We start from the raw sequence: 21,287 nt of genomic DNA, 5'->3' as shown, positions 1-21,287 counted from the left end.
CGTTTGAACATATTCAACAAAATTTGGAGAATACAGACCTATAGAGAGAAATAGAAGAAACAAAACAAAATCGGGTAATTTTTGGACCATTATTATAATTTAAGGTGTTCCTTTCTGCTCTTTGCTATGAATAATGTGTGGTTCACATTTTACACTAAAGTTACCAAACTGTGTACCTGCTTAATATTACAAGCATCTTTATCCTTTTATTAAGTTACATTGTCATCAGTTTATGAACTGTTAATTAAGTATTACATCTCATAGGTGTACCTTGTGTTTTTAACCGTTCCCTTTGTGATTCCTTCTAAATTTTGCTGTTAGAAAAATATTTCTTCAAATATCTTGGAGCATATATCTTTGTCTTAATTTAGTACTATTTCCCTTAAGTTAGTTCCCAGAAGAGGAATGTCTGGGTCAAAAGGCCTGGACAATCAATTAAGCATCTGCCTTTAGCTCAGGTCATGATCCTATGATCCTGGGATCGAGTCCCACATCAGGCTTCCTGCTTAGTGGGGAGTCTGCTTCTCTCTCTACCCCTCCACTCTTGCTCGTGATCTCTCTCTTAAATAAATAAATAAAATCTTAAAAAAAAAAAGATCTGGGCATTATTTAAGTCTTTGGTGCATGTTGCCAAATGGCTTTCCAAAAAATTCTAGCAAGTTGTTTTTCCACCAGATATGTAAAAGTATCTGTTGCTCACATGGACAACAGTCTTGTGTCACCAGTTTTTTAAACTTCAAAATCAAAAAGCTATAAATGGCCTTTTTTAAATATTTTTTTTAAGAAAGGCAGACTGCCATGTGCAGCACCTCATTTTGGATGTGTCTGGAGTCTTGGAAGCTTGACTACCCGATGTTCTCCTACAAATGGACCTTAAGAGCTTGTTATAGCAGAGGAGGTTATAAAAGGGGAGCACAGCTACTTGTATACCCTTGACCGAAGAACAGTCCTCTCCTCTATCGGGGAAGATCATCCTCTTCCACTGAGCACGCAGTTTCGGGAGGGACACACATGGAGCGGTGAGGGAGGAAGGGGACACCCGCCTAGCCAGCCAGATCAACCCTGGCAATCAATGGGGTGACAGATGTCACAGCCAGATCACCTTCACAAACTATAAATGGCCTTTTAGTTTGCACTGCTTTGATTACTCCTGTGAGGTGGAAAATGTCCCGTGTTTATTGTGTTTTATCTCTCTCCACTGACTAGTTATTGGGTCCTTAGTCTGTTATCAATGTTAGGCGTTCTTCACATAATAGAAGAATTAACCCATTGTCTGTAAGACATTTTCCTAGTCTGAAGTTTGCCTTTTAATGCTGGGTATGATTTTGGAGTAGGATAGGTTTTTGGGGGTTTGTTTCTAACAATAGAAGTTAAAGAATGTTTTTGTTTTGTAAATAAACCTGTCCATCTTTTCCATAAGAATTTTTCCATTTTTGGGTACCTGGGTAGCTCAGTGGGTTAAGCAGCTGCCTTCAGCTCAGGTTGTGATCCCAGGGTCCTGGGATTGAGCCCCCTAACCCCCACCCCCACATCGGTCTCCCCACTCAACAGGGAGTGTGCTTGTCTCTCTCCCTCTCCCTCTGCCCATCCCCCTGTTCTGGTCACTCTCTCAAATAAATAAAAATCTTAAAAAAAAAAAAAAGAGTAAGAATTCTTTCATTTTCTCTAATCTTAAAAAAACATTCACAGAAAACCTCCAGTGTCAGGTTCGAGAACTGATGGAGATGTCTGAGCTTTTTGTCATCTTTTTAATAACAAAGGGGACCTAAAAAGAATTATTTCTTTTTTCCTTTGTACATTTGACTTTCCTTGACTTTTTTAGTACCTTTCCTTCATGAGAAAAAATAATTATTTTTTTCTTTCATACATTTGACTTTTCTTGACTTTTTTAGTACCTTAAAATATGCTCTTTGGGAGTGGGTACTCTGGTAGGAAATGTGAATATGTATATGTGTCCCAAAAAGTCTGGAGAAATATGTACCAAAAATACTAATATGGGTTATTTCCAGTTGATGGGAGTAGGGCTGGGATGAATTTGTTATTCAAAGGGTGTCCGGCACCCTTATTTCCTTTTGGCAAGATATCGTTCTTCATCCCACAGTGTGGCTGCCCATGGCAGTACATTTGCCTGATATAGTATCTCATTTCCTTGGCAATAGTTTATTTGGGGCCAAGCGGTAGGCATGTTACTCTAACACAACTTGTCAGAGTCCTTCCCTGAGACTGATACATGAAACTGGGTATAGCTCTCCTGCTGAGTTCATTTGGAAAGCTGGGTCTGCCTCACATCATGTTTTCTGCCAGGCAGAGTGATCACCCTGCAGTAGAAGGGAAGCCAACGTGCAGAGAAATCGAGACAAGGAGAGATGCAAGAAAGCAAATCCTATGCCAAGGTCCTGATCCATGGTGTTCTTCCTTCAGTCTTGCAATCAGCTGCTGGAGTCACAGTTACCTCTCTGATGAAGCTGGCTTTGGTTGGGATTCTGTTACCTGGCAAGTGAAAAGAATCTGATCAGTGACAAGGATGGTCTTTGTGTGTTTTTAGTATCGGACGTAATTATTGGTTTAGTAGAGATATTCTTTTAAAGAGACAGAATTTTTTTGTTTAAAAAAGAAAAGTATAAGTGCCCTCGGACATGATCAAAAGCAGGCAAAATGTAAAACAGAGCATAACAGTTGCACGAGTCCTCAGGACAGAGGCCACTTTATCACCTCAGGAATGTTGTCAATGAGATAGACAGGAATTTGTGGTGAAACAATTCTAGCTCAATGGGTTGGTACTGGGAAGAGTAGGGGCTCAGCCCTGGGCAGGAAATATGATTTTCCATGAACTAGGAAGTCTGAGATACTGAGATTCAGGGGAGGGAAATTGCCTCTTAGTCCCTTGCCTCTGGACAAATCAGGTCCCTTCTCAGAGACTCCGTTTACACTAAGTCTAGCTCTCATATTTGAACCCCTACAATATTCCAGACACTTCACATTCATTATCTCATAGAATTCTCAGGAGAATTCTGAGTTGGTCATCAATATTCCCATATTCCAGATGAAAAAATTGAGTCTCAGAGAAGTGAAGTGTGACTCAGGTAAGTCAGTCTTTAAAGCCTTTCTAGGAACCTCAGCCATCATCTTCTCCCTGTAAAATGGGCATAATACAACCACCACCCCTTGGGATCTAGTCCCAAGGATAAAAGAGGTAAAAAGCCAATGGAAATTGAGTTAGGGTAAGCACTGTTATTTTCCCGTGTCCCTCTGAAAGATGCAGAAATTTGGGCAGTGGGAAGTGATGGAGGTGGAGTGGGGGTCACAGCAATGTGCCTCCTCTGACAGGCCACAGTCCAGCCCAACTGCACTTCCTTTGAGTTGCTCCCCCTCTTCCCCTGCGCCAAATTTCTTCCCAAGGAAAGACTTGTGCAAGAGGTCTTCGGTCAGATCCCTTGGCCCCCTGCCTGCACCCCAGGAGCAGTTTGTTCCCCCTCACCCCAAACCTGGCCCCTTGCCATCTGCCCCTGGCACCCGCCCAGTCACGTGGCACTTTGGTCTTCTTTGGCCGGCTTCCTTCCGGATCCCGATTTAACTCCCACTCCTCCCAGTCCCTCAGGGCACCACACCTATTTTGAAGGGCAGGTGCAGGGGACACCGGGTCTGTTTTCCTGCCTGTCAACTGGGGCCACCTCCCTCTAACTGCCTCCATTATCTTCAATATCTACTCTAGCTTTGCCCTTTCTCTACCCCTTCATTCCCCCCCCCCCCCCCCCCCCCCCCCCCCATCAGTCTCCTGAGCCTTTTGAGGGCCTAATTCCCTTCTGGGCAGTGAGGGAAAGGGGCGGGGGGTGAGTGGGAATAGGGAGAAAGAGCCCAAGATTCCCAAGGGAGCTCCCAGAACTGGTCTGAAACTCCCAAAGACGACTGGGCGGAACCCGCCAGACTCTGACATCACACAAACCTGGCCTCGAATTCGATTTGGCCTCTGACCACTTGCTGATTTTGAATCCTTCATCTCTCAGGGCTTCAGTTGCCCCTCTGTGCAGTGGGGGCCCCAGGAGAGAGGAGGGGAGGGAAGAGTCCAGAAGAGGACCTGACCTGAACTACGGGGTTCCTCCTCAACCATCGCGCCCCTTCCCCAGCCCGGGAGCGCCGCGGAGCCTCCCAGTCCCTCGTCCGTCCGCCGCAGGCTCCTCCTCCACTGACATCAGAGCCGCAGGCGGGCGGAGGGGGCCAGCAGAGCCCGAGCCGAACCCCAGCTAGAGAGCGGGCGGGCTGGCGAGTCAGGAGCGGCACGGTGGCGGTCGGCAACCAGCAGCCAGAGCTCGGCGCCAGACACCTCGGGCCTCCCAGCCAGCCCCGCGGCGGGGCAGCCGCAGGTACAGCCCAGGGGCCGCCCCATCGGTGCTCCCGGGCGCGGGGATGGGGTGGCCAGATCCCCTCAGTCGCTGGATACCCTCCCCCAAGAATGCGAGTGGGTGCCGAGACGGGCTGGACTCTGCATGGGCAGGGCAGGAGAGGGCCTTTCTCTCCAGCCTTGACCCGAGGCCCAGCAGGTGCCAGGCGGCTGTGGGGAACCCAGAGGGTACTAGAGGAAGGTGGGAAGGGTGTGTGTGTGTGTGTGTACACACACGCGCGCGCGCGTACACACCCACACCCACGCCTGTGCTCGGCTGGGCCTGAATATGGACGGATTGGTGTTTGGAGCTAGAGATGTGTGGCGGCTATGTTGGATTGTGCTAATATCTTAGCACTGGCATGCAGACCAGATATGGAGTTGCAGTATAAGGGCATCTTTATGGGTGGGGATGTCTGGGAGTCAGTGTTTTTGTTTTAAATATGTGTCCAGGTGTTGGGCATGCTGGTATCTGGCTCAAGGGTACTAAGAGTTGAGGCTATATGATTGTGTATTGAGGGTGTCCGAAGTTAGGTGTGTAAGGAGTTGGGGTGCGGTTTGGGGCACAGGAGTTTCTAGGGTATACAGAAACAGGATGGAGGGTATGAGTGAATCTGGGATGTCGGGTACATAGGTGAGGAATGTGTGTGTGTGTGCAGGTGTGTGATTTGGAGCGGTGTAAGAGGGAACTGTGGGAGGGATGTTTGGCTGTGAGGCTGTCTGGGGGAGTGTGTGTGTGGACATGTATGCTGATGTCTGGGTGTACATGTATGATCAGGTGTTGAGGTGTTGGGATATCTGGGTATGGAATATACTGAATCTGGGGGCAGGTATTTTGGTTCAGAGGTAGGGTGGAGATTAGTGTGTCTGGGTGTGTCAGTGGACCTGTGAGGGCTTTATTTGCCAAGCCTCCAGGTGTGGTTTAAAACTCTGCCTCTAGAACTTACCATGTCTCCTTTCCTAGAAGTTTCTTCCTCGGGATGGGTGGTCAGGCCCCTCCTGGGAACCAGGTCCAATCCAAGGAGTGGGATCTCACACCAGGGCCTCTAGGCAGGACACCATCTCTCATCCTTCCTCAGAAGAAATAGAAAGGGAAAGTGCCTTCCTTGAGGTCACACAGCATGGTGGGCTCTGAATGGACCCCAGTCTGACTGTGTGTTGGAAAGACAAGCTGAGGGGGACTCATCAAAATCCTTTGCCTTTAGCTAGCTTAGCTGGACCCCATACAATCATCATTTGGGCAGAGATGGACCCAGTCCTATCCATCGCTAACCTCAGTCTCTCCATTGTCCATCTGATAAATGGGGAGAGAAAGCCCACCCTCCTACTGAGGGTGAGACAGAGGTCTCAGTGGAGAAAGGTACAGGCTGGATCAGAGTGAGAAAAAGCCAGGAGGGGCCAGGCTGGGTGGTACAATTTCTCAGGCTTCTGGGACCCAAACAGGGAGCCAGGAGGAAGAGGGGGTAATAGGAGGCCTGGGGAGCTCCAGCTGTGGCTGCTGTTGCCATGGTAACAGTGCAGAAGGAGCTATTTTAAAACGTGGCTGAGATATTGCTGGAAGCCCAGGCTGCCGGAAACCTGATTTCCGAGAGGCTGGGTGGGAGAAGAAAGAGGAAGGAGAGGAGACACCCCAGCAATTCCCAAGGTGGGGCTGAGACATTGCTGGTTCTGAGGATAGGAGGACCCTCCAGGACCATGTGCTTCTACAGTCTGCTCTGGGGGTCTTCTCTGCTGTCCTCCTGGGAGTCAGTGTCAGCCTGAGTGTTTGAATTTGGAGAGGGAGAAACTGGGAGGCAGGCTGAATAAATGAATGAATGAATGAATGACTTTGTTGAAAAAAGACTTCTGCTGCCACCTTGAAGGATTTTCCTCTAGGCATGAGGACTTTGGGAGGAACAAATGACTGGTGAATGAATGAATCTGCTGAATAACTTTGTCAAATGAATGAACCAAGGAATGAATAAATGCAGGCTGAATGACCGAATGGGGCCTCAGTTCCCCAAGTTCCAACATGGAAGGCTGGGCCCTACTGAGTCTTTTCCCCCCATTCCCCTTCTTAGGAGCCCTGGCTGTGGCCAGGGGGCAGTGGGCCATGCCGGGGGCAGTGGATGGCCCCAGCTGGAAGCAGGTGGAGGACATTAGGGACATTTACGACTTCCGTGATGTTCTGGGAACGTGAGTCTCTGGGCACGTGGTGGGGCAGAGGGTGGATGGGGAGGCTGTCCCTGAGCTGGGGTGTGGGTTGGGAAGGTTCTTACTCTTGGGACTGGCTGGCTGGGGAAGCTGAATCCAGGGTGGTACTTCCTCTGGTCAGTTGATCACTGCTTCCTGTTTCCTAGAGTTCCAGCCCCGTGGCAGACTTGCCATAGCCCAGTCTGGCCCATCTTTTCACTTCTGGCCAACAGTGGGTGGAACAGACACTGCTCTTGGTGGCAGCTCTGGGTTCCTGTGAAGAGAACAAAGTAGGGGAGAATGAAGGGGCTCTTTTGGCCAAGAGCTGGGGGTTTTGGCCTAGGTTTAGGAACTGATGCTGGGCATGGCTCTCTTCTCAGTGGTGGGAACCCAGAAATAACTCAAACCTGATCTCTGCCCCTCACGTTGATCCTAAACATGTGAGGGAAACATACCCAGGGTAAATGACAGCAGGGTGTAGGGTGCACTTCCATTAGAGTCAGGAATGAGGACTTTGTAGAGCCCAGAATGCTGGCTTCTGCCTGGAGAAACCTTTCTGGAGAAGCGGGTGTTCGAGTTAGGGACTGAAGGATAAGCAGAAATGCACTTGTCAGACAGGGAGAAGAGCATTCCAGGCAGAAGGAAGAGCATAGGCAAAGGCTGAGAAGCAGGCTATGTGCAGAAAGAGGTTAAGAATGATACAGCTTTGGGACGCCTGGGTGGCTCAGCTGGTTGGACGACTGTCTTCAGCTCAGGTCATGATCCTGGAGTCCTGGGATCGAGTCCCGCATCAGGCTCCCAGCTCCATGGGGAGTCTGCTTCTCTCTCTGACCTTCTCCTCGTTAATGCTCTCTCTCACTGTCTCTCTCTCAAGTAAATAAATAAAATCTTAAAAAAAAAAAAAGAATGATACAGCTTATAATCAGATGCTGGGGGAACAGTGGAAGAGGTGGCTGAGAAGAGAGCACAGGTCATGAAAGGCCTTGAAAGCAAGCTATCTCATGAGCCAAAGGAAGGCATTTAAGACATTTTCACAGGCTTGCAATTTAGGATGGTTACTCTGGCCAAAGCATGGAGGATAAATTGGAGAAGAACAAGACTGGAAACCAGCAATAAGGCTACCACAGTCACTAGGTTGTTGTTGTTTTTTTTTAAGATTTTATTTATTTATTTGAGAGAGAGAGCACAAACTGGGGGAGAGGCGGAGGGAGAAGTAGGCTCCCCATGGAGCAGGGAGCCTGACACAGGGCTTGACCCCAAGAAACCGAGACCACAACCTGAGCCAAAGGCGATGCCCAGCCAACTGAACCACACAGGCACCCCCACAGTCACTAGTTATTCTGATTATTGAGATTTCACCACGAGAGATTCTTTTGACCTATGACTTCCTCTTATCCTAGAGAAAGCACAAAGTCCTAGAAAAAATACTCCAATAAATCTTCCTTATCAGTGCTCAAATGCAAATGAGTTTGTTCTTTTCTAAGAGGTTGTTGTAAAATATTGCTTCTCAAATTTCAATGATCATACAGATTATCTGAAGATCTTGTTAAAATGCAGATTTTAATTTAGTGGGTCTGGGTTTGAGGCCTGAGATTCTGCACTTCTAAAAAGTTCCCAAGTGATGCTGATGGTTCTTCAAGGTTATAAAAGGTGTTAATAAACCATGACTCAAGTTGACTGTAGCAGAAAAAGAAATGAATCAATTATGTATAAATCAAAAAGCCGAGGGCATAAATGTCAGGCATAGCTGGATTCAGAGACTCATATGATGTTATCAGGAAATTGTCATCAGGAATTTCTTAGCTCTGATTTCCTTTGTGTTACCTTCTTTCTCAAGCAGGCTCTTCTCAAGCAGTGGCAAAGATAACCACCATTAGCTCTAGGCTCGCATTTTACCAGCTTGGCAGGAAAGAGCAGCTCATTCTCAAAGTACGAGGCACCTGGCTTGCATCACAAGACCCAATTACTGTGACCAGGGATAGACTACACTGATTGGCTGGACCTGGGAAATGTGACCACCGCACAGACAGGGGGTGGAAGAGTGATGGAGGGAGGTTTGTCCCACATCCTTCTGTTCACAGGTGGTCACCTAACCCATCGGGGTATGGAGGAGGGGTTGAAGGGAACTTAAAGTTCCAGTTCCCCAGCTCATGAATACACTCTCTCTGCAGGGGGGCCTTCTCAGAGGTAATCCTGGCAGAAGATAAGAGAACACACAAGCTGGTGGCCATCAAATGCATTGCCAAGAAGGCTCTGGAGGGCAAGGAGGGGAGCATGGAGAATGAGATCGCTGTCCTGCACAAGTGCGTAGGCCACAGGGTTTCTGCCTAGGGTGACCCTGCCTTGACTCCTCCCATTCTCTTCCTACCTCTGCTTTGGGCATATCTTCTAACCTGTGAGCCTCAAATTGCTCATTTATAAAATGGGGTAATCTCCACTTGGTAGGGCCGTGGGGAGCATTAGAGGCTCCTTTATTTCATGTGTCTGGTGCAGCAGCTAGCATGACAAATGTGACTGAAATGCCACAGCTTATTTAGAGTGGTTTAATCTGTTCAGTCAGATCTAAAAGCCAATCCTTGAATGTGGCTCAAAACAACGTATCTCAACTGATGCTATGTATCATAGATGTACCTCCAGTTCCCCCCATATATTAAAGCCACTCCGGAAGTTTAAAAATGCCTGTCTCAGGATCCCTTGACTAAATAACCAACTGGTCTATGATTTGCTCACCCTAATGTGAAACCTGCTGCCCTCATTGGAAAGCTTATAGAGAATCTTCACTTCCATTCTCTCCCCTGAGCTTTCCAACGATAGTGGGCAGGGATGAAATGATCAGTTCCACTACTGGGTGGGGGAGGGGGACTGAGGCCCAGGGAGGGTAAGGGATTTGCCCAAGGTCACACAACAACTTTGTGGCAGAGCCATGGCTTCTGTCAAGCTCAGTCACCATCATTGGTTCATTTACCAAGCATTCACCGTGTACCAGGCATTGTGCTGAGATTCTTTCTTATATTTTTTACGTGATCCTTAGCCCAACTCTTTGAGATCATTGGCTTCATATTAAGAGATGAGGAACCTGAGGCTTAATATTCAGTGAATAAGTGAGCACTTACTCTACACCAGGTGTGGCAGGAACAATGGTAAGATAAAGCCCCTGGTTTCCCAGAACTGGTGTTCTGGTGGCAGAGGCTGACAGACTTATAAACACAAAAATATTTTAAAATTGTGTATTGAACAGTGCTGAGAGGTAAGAAGATTTGTCCCCAAATAGCATGCACTAGAGGCAGGTGAGACCCAGCCTGATGGGTCCGAGGTCAGGGCCCAGTGTTGTTTATCTCTGTGCTCGCCTACCTTCCATTCTATCAATAAATTGTGGTAAATTGGCTTTTCCTTTTGGGACCCAGAACTCTGGTTTGTCCTGCCCAGGTCTGCAGTGGTGGTTCTTCAAGGTAAGGGGAGGAAAGTAGCTGAGCTGTCCTCAGCTCTGAACTATCTCATTTCTCCTTTTCAGGATCAAGCACCCCAACATTGTAGCCCTGAATGACATCTATGAGAGTGGGGGTCACCTCTACCTCATCATGCAGCTGTGAGTGGCTTCACCCCTTGCTCACACCTCTCCCTGCTGCCCCTCCCTAGCCTCTGTGGCCAGACTGCCCTGTCCCCTGGCTGTAGGGTGTCCGGCGGGGAGCTGTTTGACCGCATTGTGGAGAAAGGCTTCTACACAGAGCGGGATGCCAGCCGCCTCATCTTCCAGGTGCTGGATGCCGTCAAGTACCTACATGATCTGGGCATTGTACACCGAGACCTCAAGGTGGGCTGGGAGGGTGTGTGGTGAGCTGCGGTGCCGGGGGGGGGGCCCAAACCCCTCACTGTACAGCCTGGGGCAACTCTTAGCCCTTCCCTGAGCTCTGGCCTCCCATCTGCAAAATATACCCAGTAAACCCTAAACTGCCTCCTCCACTTCCCCTTCCAGTCTGGACACTCAAATGGATACAGAGGTGAATGGTGCTAGTATTTAATTCATAAACATCTAGGTCTTTTTCTCATAATAAAAGCCCCCTTGCTCTTTGTGGAAAAGTTGGAGGGGACAGCAAAACATGAAGAAGGAAGCCAGAAACCCCTGAAATCCTACACCTCAGAGACTATGATGGATTCACATTTTGTACTACAACTCCTTCGGTCTAGAAAAGTGCTGGTGTGAGACAGATCTGGGCTTGAATTCTGTCCCTAGGTTCTCAGGCAAGTCACTTTGCCTCTCAAGCCATCAGTTTTCTCATCTATAACGTGGGATTTTTCAGACTGGCCTGACAGGCATGTGGTAAGGATAAAATGAAAGCAAGCATTAGCACAGGATCTGGCACACAGTATGTCCTCAAAAATCCTTTAGGGCTTCACAATATAAACGTGAAGTTTATAGAAATTTCCCTCTCTCATTCCCAAGGCCCTTGTCCTTTCTGGTACTTTTAACCTCCTTAAGAACTTCCTTGAGTTTCATGTGCCTTCAACCAAGATGGTAGTCATGAGGCCCAGGGGCTCTTGTGAGGCTCCAGTTTCTAAGAGGTGGTGCTTGGGGAGGCAGAAGGTTCTGCCAGCCTCTGGCTATCTCTGCCTCTTCCTTTCCCTCCCCCTTCCAAGCCAGAGAATCTGTTGTACTACAGCCTGGATGAAGACTCCAAGATCATGATCTCCGATTTCGGTCTCTCCAAGATGGAGGACCCTGGCAGTGTGCTCTCCACAGCCTGTGGAACCCCAGGATACGTGGGTATGGAGCATCCTAGGCTGGGGGCATGGGTAGGGGAGGAATTGGGAGCTGTGGGGCAGAGATTTGTCACCACCATGTCCCTTTCCCTCCATAGCCCCTGAGGTCCTGGCCCAGAAGCCCTACAGCAAGGCCGTGGATTGCTGGTCCATTGGGGTCATCGCCTACATTCTGTGAGTGGGGACTTGGCCCCTGGGGCATGTGGCTCCAGCGTTCTCCTCTCCCCTACTTTGCTCTCTTCCTCCTCTCTGCTATTTCTTCCTTCCTGCCATCCATTTTTATATCTACCCACTAATGAGTAAGATTACTTCATTCAATACATGCCATGTTTCTGGCACTATGCTAAGCACTGGGGATTTAGCAGAGAACAAAACAAAATGCCTGCCCTGAGGGAGCAAAAACTCTAGTAGGGGAAATAGATAATAAACAAGTAAATAAATCCATAAAATAATGTGAGGTAATAAACAACTATGAAGAAAAATCATGCAGGGTAGGGAGAAGGGGATGGATGCCATTTTAGATAAGGAGGTCAGGAAAGTCCTTTCTTAGGTGACATCTGAATAGCCTTCTAAATGAAGTGAGGGAGCCAGACATTTGAGGTGTGGGGGAAGAATGGTTTAGGCAGAAGAAACAGCAAGTGTAAAGGCGTTGAGGAAGGAAAGATGGTAGCAAATTAAGAAACAGAAAGGCTGGACAGGAATGAAAAACATCAGAGAGGGGCAGATTTCCCCTCTTTGTAAAAGGGGGAACTCCTTCCTGTGGGTACTGCCTGATCCGAGACTGCCCCAAAGCTCCATCCTGGAGCCAATGAGTGCACTGAAAGTGGATATGAGGATGAGTTTCTCCCTGCCCAGGCTCTGCGGTTACCCCCCCTTCTATGACGAGAATGATGCCAAACTCTTTGAACAGATTTTGAAGGCCGAGTACGAGTTTGACTCTCCTTACTGGGACGACATCTCTGACTCTGGTATTTGAGGCTTTGCCTTCTTCCCCTGGGCCCTACCTCTGGTGCCTTTCACATCTGCTTTGGGGTCTCTTTACTGCCTGCCTGTGGTCAGATTCTCCAGCCCCAAACTAAGAGCTGTCTTTAAGATCAGACATCCCACCCCAGGTGCTTCCCTCTGCCTGGCCCCTGGTCTGAGAAGCTTGAAGGCATGCGTTCATTCAGCCTTCAAAAATAGCATTTTTGAAAATACCTCATCCATTGACTTCCTATCACCTAAAACAACATCATAAAGGTTTTCATCTGTCCTTTTGTGCCTCCTATTAGGAGGCAAACTTGTGAAGCCATGATCAGTCACTTCTACATCAGTGTGAATACACTGAGTAGAATCTTCTTTAAGAACAAGTTTTTCATAAGAGAAAAAGGAAAGAGCTGGAAGGCTGTGGTGGGCGGGGGGCTTAGAGAAAGAGTACAAGTAGGGTCGGGTGGTGCATGGACAGATCTGGCCTCTTGTCTTGCTGAAATGCCAAGCCAGACCTGAGGGGGTGGGCTTTGTCTTGGGGGTGTCCACAGGCACCACCATGCTGTTTTTGTCTTTGCTCTTGTCTTGGGGGCTCAGCCAAAGACTTCATCCGACACTTGATGGAGAAAGATCCAGAAAAGAGGTTCACCTGTGAACAAGCCTTGCAGCACCCATGGTGAGAGCTCCCACAAGGTGCAAGCTGGGGTGGGGTCTGGGGGTCTCAAGCCTGCCTCTGCCTTCACAGACAGCCCTCCACACACCCCATCCTAGGATTGCAGGAGATACGGCTCTAGATAAGAATATTCACCAGTCGGTGAGCGAGCAGATCAAGAAGAACTTTGCCAAGAGCAAATGGAAGGTGAGCACATGTTCCTGATCCTGGATCCCAGCCTCCCCAGACCTCCTCCCCACCCTACTCCAGACCTCAGATCCCATAGCACCTAACATCAAGTCAAGCACACAGTAACTGCTCAGGGATGCTTACTAAAAAACCTCGTTCATTCATTCACTCATTCATTCAAGGCTCCCTGACACCTACTCTATCCCAGTGAGAGGCCCTGACCTCCAGGTCTAGAGGGAGAACAGTATAACTCTTAGGGACACCTGCTCCAATCTATGGGTCCTAGAAGAGGCGTAGAGGTGCTGATGGCCTGACAGACCTATCAGACTCGACAGCTGAGTAGGAATTAGCCAGGTACAGAGAATCAGGTCTGAGGCAGAGGGAACTGGCATACCACAGGCCAGGGGCAAGAGAGAGAGAATGTGGCCATTCAGGGAAGTGCAAGTGTTCAGTAAGCCCGGATGGACTCGAGGGGCTGTGGGAGCAGGAGCCCAGGTTGGAAATGCAGGTAGAGGCCTCAAGTGCCACATAGAACAGACTCAGCCCTGAAGATACTGGGGAAGCCCCAGAAGGATTTTCAGCAGTAACCTGCCTTCCAGAAGGGGCTCTTAGGGTGCAGAGAGAGGCATGGACTCATGGCTGGGAGGCCGCAGCAGAGATGTGGGCAGGAGATGGTGAGGGCTTGGACCAGAGAACAGGGGATGGCTCAGGAGTCCTTTAGGAGGTAGAACTGACAAGAAGTGATGGTAGGAGAGATGTTGGCAGAGAGAGATGTTAAGGGCTGGCCCAATATTTTGGTTGGGGAAATGGTGAATGGTGGTACTATCACTGAGATGGGGATCCCAGGCATATACACTTGTCTTGGCAGGGGATGATTTTGGTTTTGGACATGGTGATATGAGGGATGTGCGGAACACCTTGGTGGGTATGTTAAATGGAGAATGATACACACACATGTGGGCAAGTTATTCAACCTCCCTCTGCCTCAGTTTTCTCCTGTAGTAATGGTGACACTAGCAGTGCTCACCTCAAAGACCTTTGTGAAGATCAAATAAATTGCTAAATAAAGTGCTTAGAACAGTGCCTGATACATAATGCTATATTAGGTGTTTGCAATGATATGAACAGAAATTAATTATACATATAGGGTTATATATACTTGTTCACATATACACATTTTATATATATGCATGTATGTCTGCATAAATATATAATATGGCTGGGTGTCATTTAATAAAGTCCTGTAGAGGTTTCAGGGGCTTTAGGCGATCAACCAGTAACACCTGAATGAAAATAACAAAACCACTGCAAGAATCCCACCACTAGATCCTGTCACATGATATCCCACTCTCAGAAGTCCCTTCTCCTCCTCCTCCCCACAGCAAGCGTTCAATGCCACGGCCGTGGTGCGGCACATGAGGAAGCTCCAGCTGGGCACCAGCCAGGAGGGGCAAGGACCAACAGCGAGCCACGGGGAGCTGCTGACACCGGCAGCTGGGGGTGAGGACCTGTCCTCTGTGGAAGGGCATGAAGAGGCAGCCAGGCTGGAGTGATGGTCTGCTATGGCCAACTCGGTTCTCTCTCCCCATGTAGGGCCTGCAGCTGGCTGCTGCTGTCGAGACGGCTGCGTGGAGCCAGGCCCGGAACTGTCCCCTACATTGCCCCCACAGCTCTAGGGCCCCAGATCCAGGGTCCAAACCCCTTGTGTGGGAGGCACTGGGGCAGCCTGCTCCCCTTCCCTCCCTGAATTTGAGAGTTACTCTGCCCTGCCACCTCCCCACCCCTTTCCCTATCACTCCTCCACTGCATTTTCCATACAAATGTTTCTATTTTATTGTTCTTTCTTGTAATAAAGGGAAGAGATAAAAACGTAGGTAGCTCTGTTCTCTCCAGATAATCCCCACCCCACATTGCTGTGCAAATTACTGAATCTTAGAGTACCTGACCCCTGAGGTAGTTGCAGGAAGCCCCCTTCCCAATGCAAGACTGGATGGGGGACAGCAGTGGGGAAAACTACCTGGGAACCCCATTGTGCAGTACCCCCCACCTAGACTTCTGGGTCTGTAGATCTCCTGCGCTTTGCTGGTGGCTCCCAAGCTCGGTGAGGTTGGCGCAGGTCAGCACTGAACAGTACCTAGAGGCAACGGGGAGGTTACTCTGGGGGGTCAGGGTACACGGAGTCAGGGCTGGTGACGCTGGTGGCAGTGTGGAGAGGTATAAGAGTTCACAGGGAGCAGGGTCAGGGCAAGGGGCACCCACTGGAGTCAGGGCTGGGGTGGGTGAAGAGTCCTGAAGGACCACCTGGAATGGCGGTGGTGGTGGAGGAAACGACTGGGTCAGGGCTTGGGTGAGGGTTGGGGAGAGTCCTAAGGGGTCGGGGCCAGAGGAGAAGGAGGAGGGGAAGCTACAGTGCACTTACTGCTTGTGCCCAGCCAGCATAAGGTCCCCACAGGCTCCGGAAAAAGTTTCCTATGCCAGAAGTGATAAGGTGAAATTAATTGGCCCTCCTATTCCCTATCCACAGGAAAGGGATTTTATGGAGAGGTGGGAAAAGTTTCTACCATCTCAGCCCACTACCGGCTCCAGCATCCCCCCTCTCTCCTTACCCAGTTCCTTGTTAGCCTGGGGGCTTGGACCCTTGGCCTGAGATGTGGTGGGGTGCCAGCTATAGTCACGCTGGGCGATCTGCCACATGTGGACATCTACAGGCACGGCCTGGGGCTTGTCTAGGGCCATCAAGCAGATGCAGTCAGCCACCTTTGAAAGAAAAAGAACGAGCCACAGAAGAGGAAGCCAGCAGTCTGCTTCTGGTCCCAAAGCTGGCTGTTTTCTTCTCCACTCTGAGGTTACTATTATTTTCTATTCTCCATCAATATATACCTTCTTGTAATAACTTTAAAAATAGCTATGATGAGATTTCTACTGCACAAACATCTATGTGGGCCAGCTTCTCATCATAACCTGGGAAGAAGGGAGTACTCTATCCATTCTGTAAACAAGAGAACTGAGGTTCAGAAAGGTGAAATGACTTGGCCAAGATTACACGGCTAAGTAGAGGCAGAGCCAAGATTTACTGTTAGGCTGAAGTTCAGAGCCCATTAAAAAAAGTTTTTTAGGGGCGCCTGGGTGGCTCAGTGGTTTAAGCCTCTGCCTTCAGCTCGGGTCATGATCTCAGGGTCCTGGGATCGAGCCCCGCATCAGGCCCTCTGCTCGGCGGAAAGTCTGCTTCCCTTCTCTATCTCTCTCTCTGCCACTCTGCTTACCTGTGATCTCTCTCTGTGTGTCAAATAAATAAAATTAAAAAAAAAAAAAAGTTTTTTAAACAAAAATCCATTTTTTTTTTAAACTACAGAGAAGTATAAAGAAGAAAACAATAAATGCTCAATCCCCAATCATCTTACTGCTAGCAAACCTTATTGATATTAAACAAAAACTTTTATAAGTACATACAATTTCAAGATAAGAACATGAAAAGGAGAAGCATCTTTCCATTTGTCTTCCCAAAGATAACCACTATTAAGTTTCCCGTGGTTCCTTCTGGAAATTTTTGCATACATAGAGCAGTGTTTATGGGCATCTGAATGAATAGCCTTTAAAAAAAAAAGCACTCAAGGGACCATATCCTTTATATTCCTTCTGCACTTCGCATTTTCCCTAATAAAACATCTGTGTGTATCCTTTCTCCTCTTGCTCTGCATGCACCCAGCTCTGAGGCCTGCCTTGTCTCCTTCCCTGCTACTCTGTGCATGGGTGGTGAGGGTAGCTCCTATTCCCTTGGGACCTCACCTTGGTGCCCACCCCGGGCAATGTGCAGAGGGCCTTGTGGGTCTCTTCGTAGGGGGCCTTGCGCAGCTGCTGCAGCCAGGGCAACCCGCCCTGTTCTTCTAGGATGGCTCGGGCACTGGCACTCACATAGCGGGCACGGTACCCCAGGCCCAGCGTCCTGAGCTGCACCTCTACCTCTGGCCCTTTTGGGGGTTAGGGAGAGTAGGGGTCAGTCATCTTCAAATACTTCCTGTCTTCAACCTACTGTGTGAGCTCTCTGCCTCAGAGGAATGCTTTCCCTGAGCATCTTTCTCCCACCTCATTGCCCTTTGGGAGACCCCAGGGCATTTGCTTATACAAAGGTAAGGGCTAAAGCCTGGATTCTACCCCTCTACAAATGTTTTCTGACCACCTACTACCCAGTGTTGGGCACTGAAGCAGGGACTGAGAAGGACTTGCTGCTGTGGAGGAACTCCCCAGGTGAGTTCTTTAACCTTTCCAAAGTGCACTCACACCTATGATCTCAAATAATAACCATAATAACAATAGCTTCTATTATTAAGTGCTAGGCATCAGGTGCAGGCAAAGTGCTTTAGGTACTTTATCATGCTTTTCTTTTTTTTTTTTTTTTAAAGATTTTATTTATTTGACAGAGAGAGATCACAAGTAGGCAGAGAGGCAGACAGAGAGAGAGAGGAGGAGGAAGCAGGCTCCCTGCTGAGCAGAGAGCCCGATGTGGGATTCGATCCCAGGACCCTGAGATCATGACCTGAGCTGAAGGCAGCAACTTAACCCACTGAGCCACTCAGGTGCCCTATCATGCTTTTCTCAAGGACCCTGATGACAGTACTCTTATTTAGATAATAACTGGCTCAAGAAAGGACATGCTGGAAATGGGATCTTGCACCCAGGGCTGGGAAACCAAATCCTGTGCTCTTAGACCATTAGATCACCCTGCCTCATGACTGTTTTATTCATCACTCAAACCCTTCTGGATAGAAACTCTTATTCCCATCCTACAAACAAGAGAAGCTTGGATAGGTAAATGAATGCTTTTGGTCTTATGATGACTAAACTGGAAACAGACCTGAGATAAAATTGCTGGGTTTGCTGTAGAGATGGGAACTTAGATTTTCTGCATAATTCTTGCATGTCAAATACTGACCTAGTTGCAGCATGTGTATTTCTCTACTTCACTCTTGTGGCAACTCTGATAGGTAGGTGCCATTATTATCCTGTTCCACAGATGAAAACGCTGACATAGACTGAATAACACACTCACGGTCATATAGCTAGACATCAAGTGCCAAAGGCAGAATTCAGACCTAGGCAGTCTGTCTCCACAATGAGTGCTCTTAATGCCAAAGTACTGCATACTACATATAGTTGTGGGGTTTTGTTTTTTGGTTTTTTTTGATGAAGCACTGAACCCCTGGGGTACAAAGTGAAGACTAGTGAGGTGTTGACATTTCAGGGACAGACGGGAAGGAATTGGTGGAGTGGATCAGACTAGGCAAGGTGGTTCTGGAAGAGAACAGTGTTTGAGAAGGCAGAAAGCGGGGCACCTGGGTGGCTCAGTGGGTTAAAGCCTCTGCCTTCCGCTCGGGTCGTGATCCCAGGGTCCTGGGATTGAGCCCTGCATCGGACTCTCTGCTTGGTGGGGAGCCTGCTTCCTCCTCTCTCTCTCTGCCTGCCTCTTTGCCTACTTGTGATCTGTCAAATAAATAAATAAAAATCTAAATAAATCCACTATTTAAAAAAAGGTGGGGTGTGTGGACCTGGCCATTCACGGACCTGTACCCCTGGGGATAAAAATATATGTTTATAGGGGCGCCTGGGTGGCTCAGTGGGTTAAAGCCTCTGCCTTCAGCTCAGGTCGTGATCCCAGCGTCCTGGGATCGAGCCCCGCATCGGGCTCTCTGCTCTGGGGAGCCTGCTTCCTCCTCTCTCTCTGCCTGCCTCTCTGCCTACTTGTGATCTCTGTCTGTCAAATAAATAAAATCTTTAAAAAAAAAAAAAATATATATATATATATGTTTATAAAAAATAAAAAATTTAAAACCACACACACACACACAAAAAAGAAGGCAGAAAGCTTTGAGATGGAAGATGGTGACCAGGGGAGAACTGAAGAGACCCTGAGCTATTGGAGGGTCTGAGGGCTGGGACCCATCTACTCACCAGCCAGGGCCTGCAGGCTAGGGAAGCCATGGTAGGTGACATCATCAAGCTGGATGAGCCGAGGTCCAAAGGCCTCACAGAGTCGTTCTACCATGCCAGTTATGCGAGCAATGTTGTTGTTGGAGGAACAGATGAAGGAGAAAAGGCACTCGATGGGGTCCTGTTGTAGGAGTCGCACACCTGAGGAAAGGTAGGGAATAGGATACAGACCTGCTGTCAGGAGTGGCCTCTTAGATCCTAGGCACCAAAGATCTAGAAGGATCCCAGGGGAATGAGGGACAGCATTGTTAGAGAGGGCAACACCAGAGCTCTCATTCCTCACAGCATCTGTGAGGTCTGGATTAACATTACATTCCACTGATATAGAAACCACAATGTAAACACTATGAGGATGGGGATTTGCGTGTTTTGTTCACTGCTATATCCCCAGTCACATAGCAGATGCTATGTAAATATTTACAGAATGAATGATGTCACCTGCCCCAGGTCACATAGCCAGGATTTGGCTCAATATCCTTGTCACTACACCGTGGTAAGCAGCAGAACAATAATAGTAATAATAATTACTGTGTCAGGCACTATTGTAAGCAAAGCTTTACACATATTAGCTCCTTTAATCCTTGTAAAATTCTATAAGGTGGATATAATCCCCATTTTATAGATGGTGAAACTGTGTAATTTAACCAAATTACAAGAACTCCAACAGTGAACTCACCTTGGAATTTCTGAGCCACCTCTTGAAAGTGGGGGTCCACGGAACTCCAATGGTGATAAAGTTGAGCCAGGCTGACATCCAGCTGGAAGTACTGGTACACAGTCTTTAGCTCTTCTGGTGTGGGTCGGCCAACCCATCCCTTGTCGCCTCGGTACACAGTACAGTAGAGCTGCTCCTCAGTCTGAGTCAGTGTCCATACCTGGTTCGCCAGCACGCCAGTCCAATGCGCCGGGTTTTGTTCCCTCCACCTGAGTCCCCAGGCACACAGCAGCCCCGGTACTCAATTTTCCTTCTTGCACCCTTTGGGGCCCTCCCATTCTACAACAGCTTCATACACAAAACTGACTTAGGAAATGCAGAGTCATTTGATCGTCACAACACTGCACTGGCTTTTTTTTTTTTTTTTTTAAATTAGGCTCCATATCCAGCGTGGAGCCCAGCGCAGGGTTTGAACTCACGTTCCTGAGATCAAGAACTGAGCAGAAATCAAGAGCCGTATACTTAACCGACGCGGCCACCCAGGTGCCCCTGCACTGGTTTTTTACCTCCACTTTAGAAAGGAGGTAAACAGGCTCACCACCCGTGCCTCAGTTTCCTCTTTTGCACCCTGAGGTTTCTTCCATCACCCCCAACATTCCTTTACACTCCAGACCTGCAGTGTCGAGGGTTCAGGAGTCAGGGTCACTCACCGGAAAGACTGTCCGGAAGCCAGAACCAGGTCCAGGCGCAGCTCCGAACGTGGACAGGGGATGGAGGCCCACAGTGCCGGGAAAGAAGCTAGAGTTCGATGCTCCATGCTGCATAGCATAAGTGAGCGAGCTAACAATTCCACGCCGGTCTCCCCTCACAATGGCCCCGCCCACTCGGTACCAGCTCTCGCGCGGCCAAAAGACCGCTCCCACACCTGCTACTTGCTCCTTAAGACCTCGCCCACCAAGCCCAAGCCCCCAAGTTTACTTAAGGCCCGCCCAGTTTCTTTTAATTCCTCCGCTCCCCGTAGGCCCCGCCCCTTACGGTCCTCCAGGGAACCCCCAACCCTCCGCCCTTCCTCCTTACGTATCCTCCCCGGCCCCCGCCTCCTGGCGCGCACCAAGGTCCTCCAGGAAGCCGCGACACATTGGGAAGCGCGCGCAAACGCACTCTTCCGGCTTCTCAGGAGGCCGACCTCACTCTCCCCGGAAGTAAGACTCAGGCCTGGTTTATTGGATCCGGAGGTAGCCAATCCGCGGAGAAGAGGTGCCAATGAGAACAGGGTGTGGTGGCGGGTGGGCGGGCCTCTGCGAGGCTCGGCAGCGGTTGGCGCGCGCTGGGCTCGCGGCCGGCTTTCGGCCTTTGCTCTGTGGATGTCTGCGCTCGGCAAGCCAGGGTGTCCAATCTCCGCGCCCCGCGGACCGGTCGCAGAATGCGCCCTCGGGCCCCATCCTCACGGCCAGATCTCCTCAGAGCCCCGTGGTTTCTTGCCCGCCCGCAGAGCCAAATCCTGTCCCTCACCGTCCTCAGAAAGCCTTTCT

At 49.0% G+C, this 21,287-nt stretch overlaps 2 protein-coding genes across 9 annotated transcripts; one reads left to right on the top strand and one right to left on the bottom strand.

The window, feature by feature from the left end:
• Nucleotides 1–1,561: 1,561 nt before the first annotated feature.
• Nucleotides 1,562–20,954, bottom strand: OGG1 (8-oxoguanine DNA glycosylase). Of its 8 annotated transcripts, none has more exons than XR_009402402.1 (10): nt 20,867–20,954; nt 20,466–20,573; nt 19,777–20,024; nt 19,062–19,241; nt 16,902–17,083; nt 15,722–15,872; nt 15,535–15,584; nt 6,637–6,824; nt 5,326–5,448; nt 1,562–2,490 (listed from the first exon to the last, which is right to left on the bottom strand). XR_009402402.1 is itself a non-coding variant. In XM_059390257.1 (9 exons), exons 1-8 carry the CDS (start codon nt 20,892–20,894, stop codon nt 15,163–15,165), a joined length of 1,068 nt encoding a protein of 355 aa, XP_059246240.1. In that variant the 5' UTR covers nt 20,895–20,942; the 3' UTR covers nt 6,807–6,824; nt 15,133–15,162. The 8 variants fall into 8 exon arrangements, 4 of the variants coding, with proteins under 4 accessions (XP_059246240.1, XP_059246239.1, XP_059246238.1 ...); XR_009402401.1 differs by having other exon boundaries at nt 5,326–5,452; nt 20,833–20,942; XR_009402400.1 differs by having other exon boundaries at nt 20,833–20,942.
• Nucleotides 3,973–14,988, top strand: CAMK1 (calcium/calmodulin dependent protein kinase I). Its single transcript, XM_059390253.1, has 12 exons — nt 3,973–4,361; nt 6,439–6,553; nt 8,722–8,853; nt 10,062–10,136; nt 10,223–10,361; nt 11,186–11,312; nt 11,407–11,482; nt 12,164–12,276; nt 12,872–12,950; nt 13,046–13,133; nt 14,498–14,615; nt 14,709–14,988. The coding sequence occupies exons 2-12, from the start codon at nt 6,471–6,473 to the stop codon at nt 14,789–14,791; spliced, it is 1,113 nt and encodes a 370-aa protein (XP_059246236.1). The 5' UTR covers nt 3,973–4,361; nt 6,439–6,470; the 3' UTR covers nt 14,792–14,988.
• Nucleotides 20,955–21,287: the final 333 nt, after the last annotated feature.

This window comes from Mustela nigripes, chromosome 2 (assembly GCF_022355385.1).
Source record: "Mustela nigripes isolate SB6536 chromosome 2, MUSNIG.SB6536, whole genome shotgun sequence".
Classification (NCBI taxonomy): domain Eukaryota; kingdom Metazoa; phylum Chordata; class Mammalia; order Carnivora; family Mustelidae; genus Mustela; species Mustela nigripes.
This window is presented reverse-complemented; position numbering and strand designations above follow the sequence as displayed.

Excerpts from the sequence above, each read along its gene's own strand:
- CAMK1 (XM_059390253.1), top strand. The coding sequence starts at position 6,471 with ATGCCGGGGGCAGTGGATGGCCCCAGCTGGAAGCAGGTGGAGGACATT. Across the intron at positions 12,277-12,871 it reads GGACGACATCTCTGACTCTG|CCAAAGACTTCATCCGACAC; the intron begins GTATTTGAGGCT and ends TTGGGGGCTCAG. Across the intron at positions 13,134-14,497 it reads TTGCCAAGAGCAAATGGAAG|CAAGCGTTCAATGCCACGGC; the intron begins GTGAGCACATGT and ends TCCTCCCCACAG.
- OGG1 (XM_059390257.1), bottom strand. The coding sequence starts at position 20,894 with ATGTGTCGCGGCTTCCTGGAGGACCTTGGTGCGCGCCAGGAGGCGGGG. Across the intron at positions 15,585-15,721 it reads CCAGGCTAACAAGGAACTGG|GAAACTTTTTCCGGAGCCTG; the intron begins GTAAGGAGAGAG and ends CTTCTGGCATAG. Across the intron at positions 15,250-15,534 it reads ATGCTGGCTGGGCACAAGCA|GTACTGTTCAGTGCTGACCT; the intron begins GTAAGTGCACTG and ends CGTTGCCTCTAG.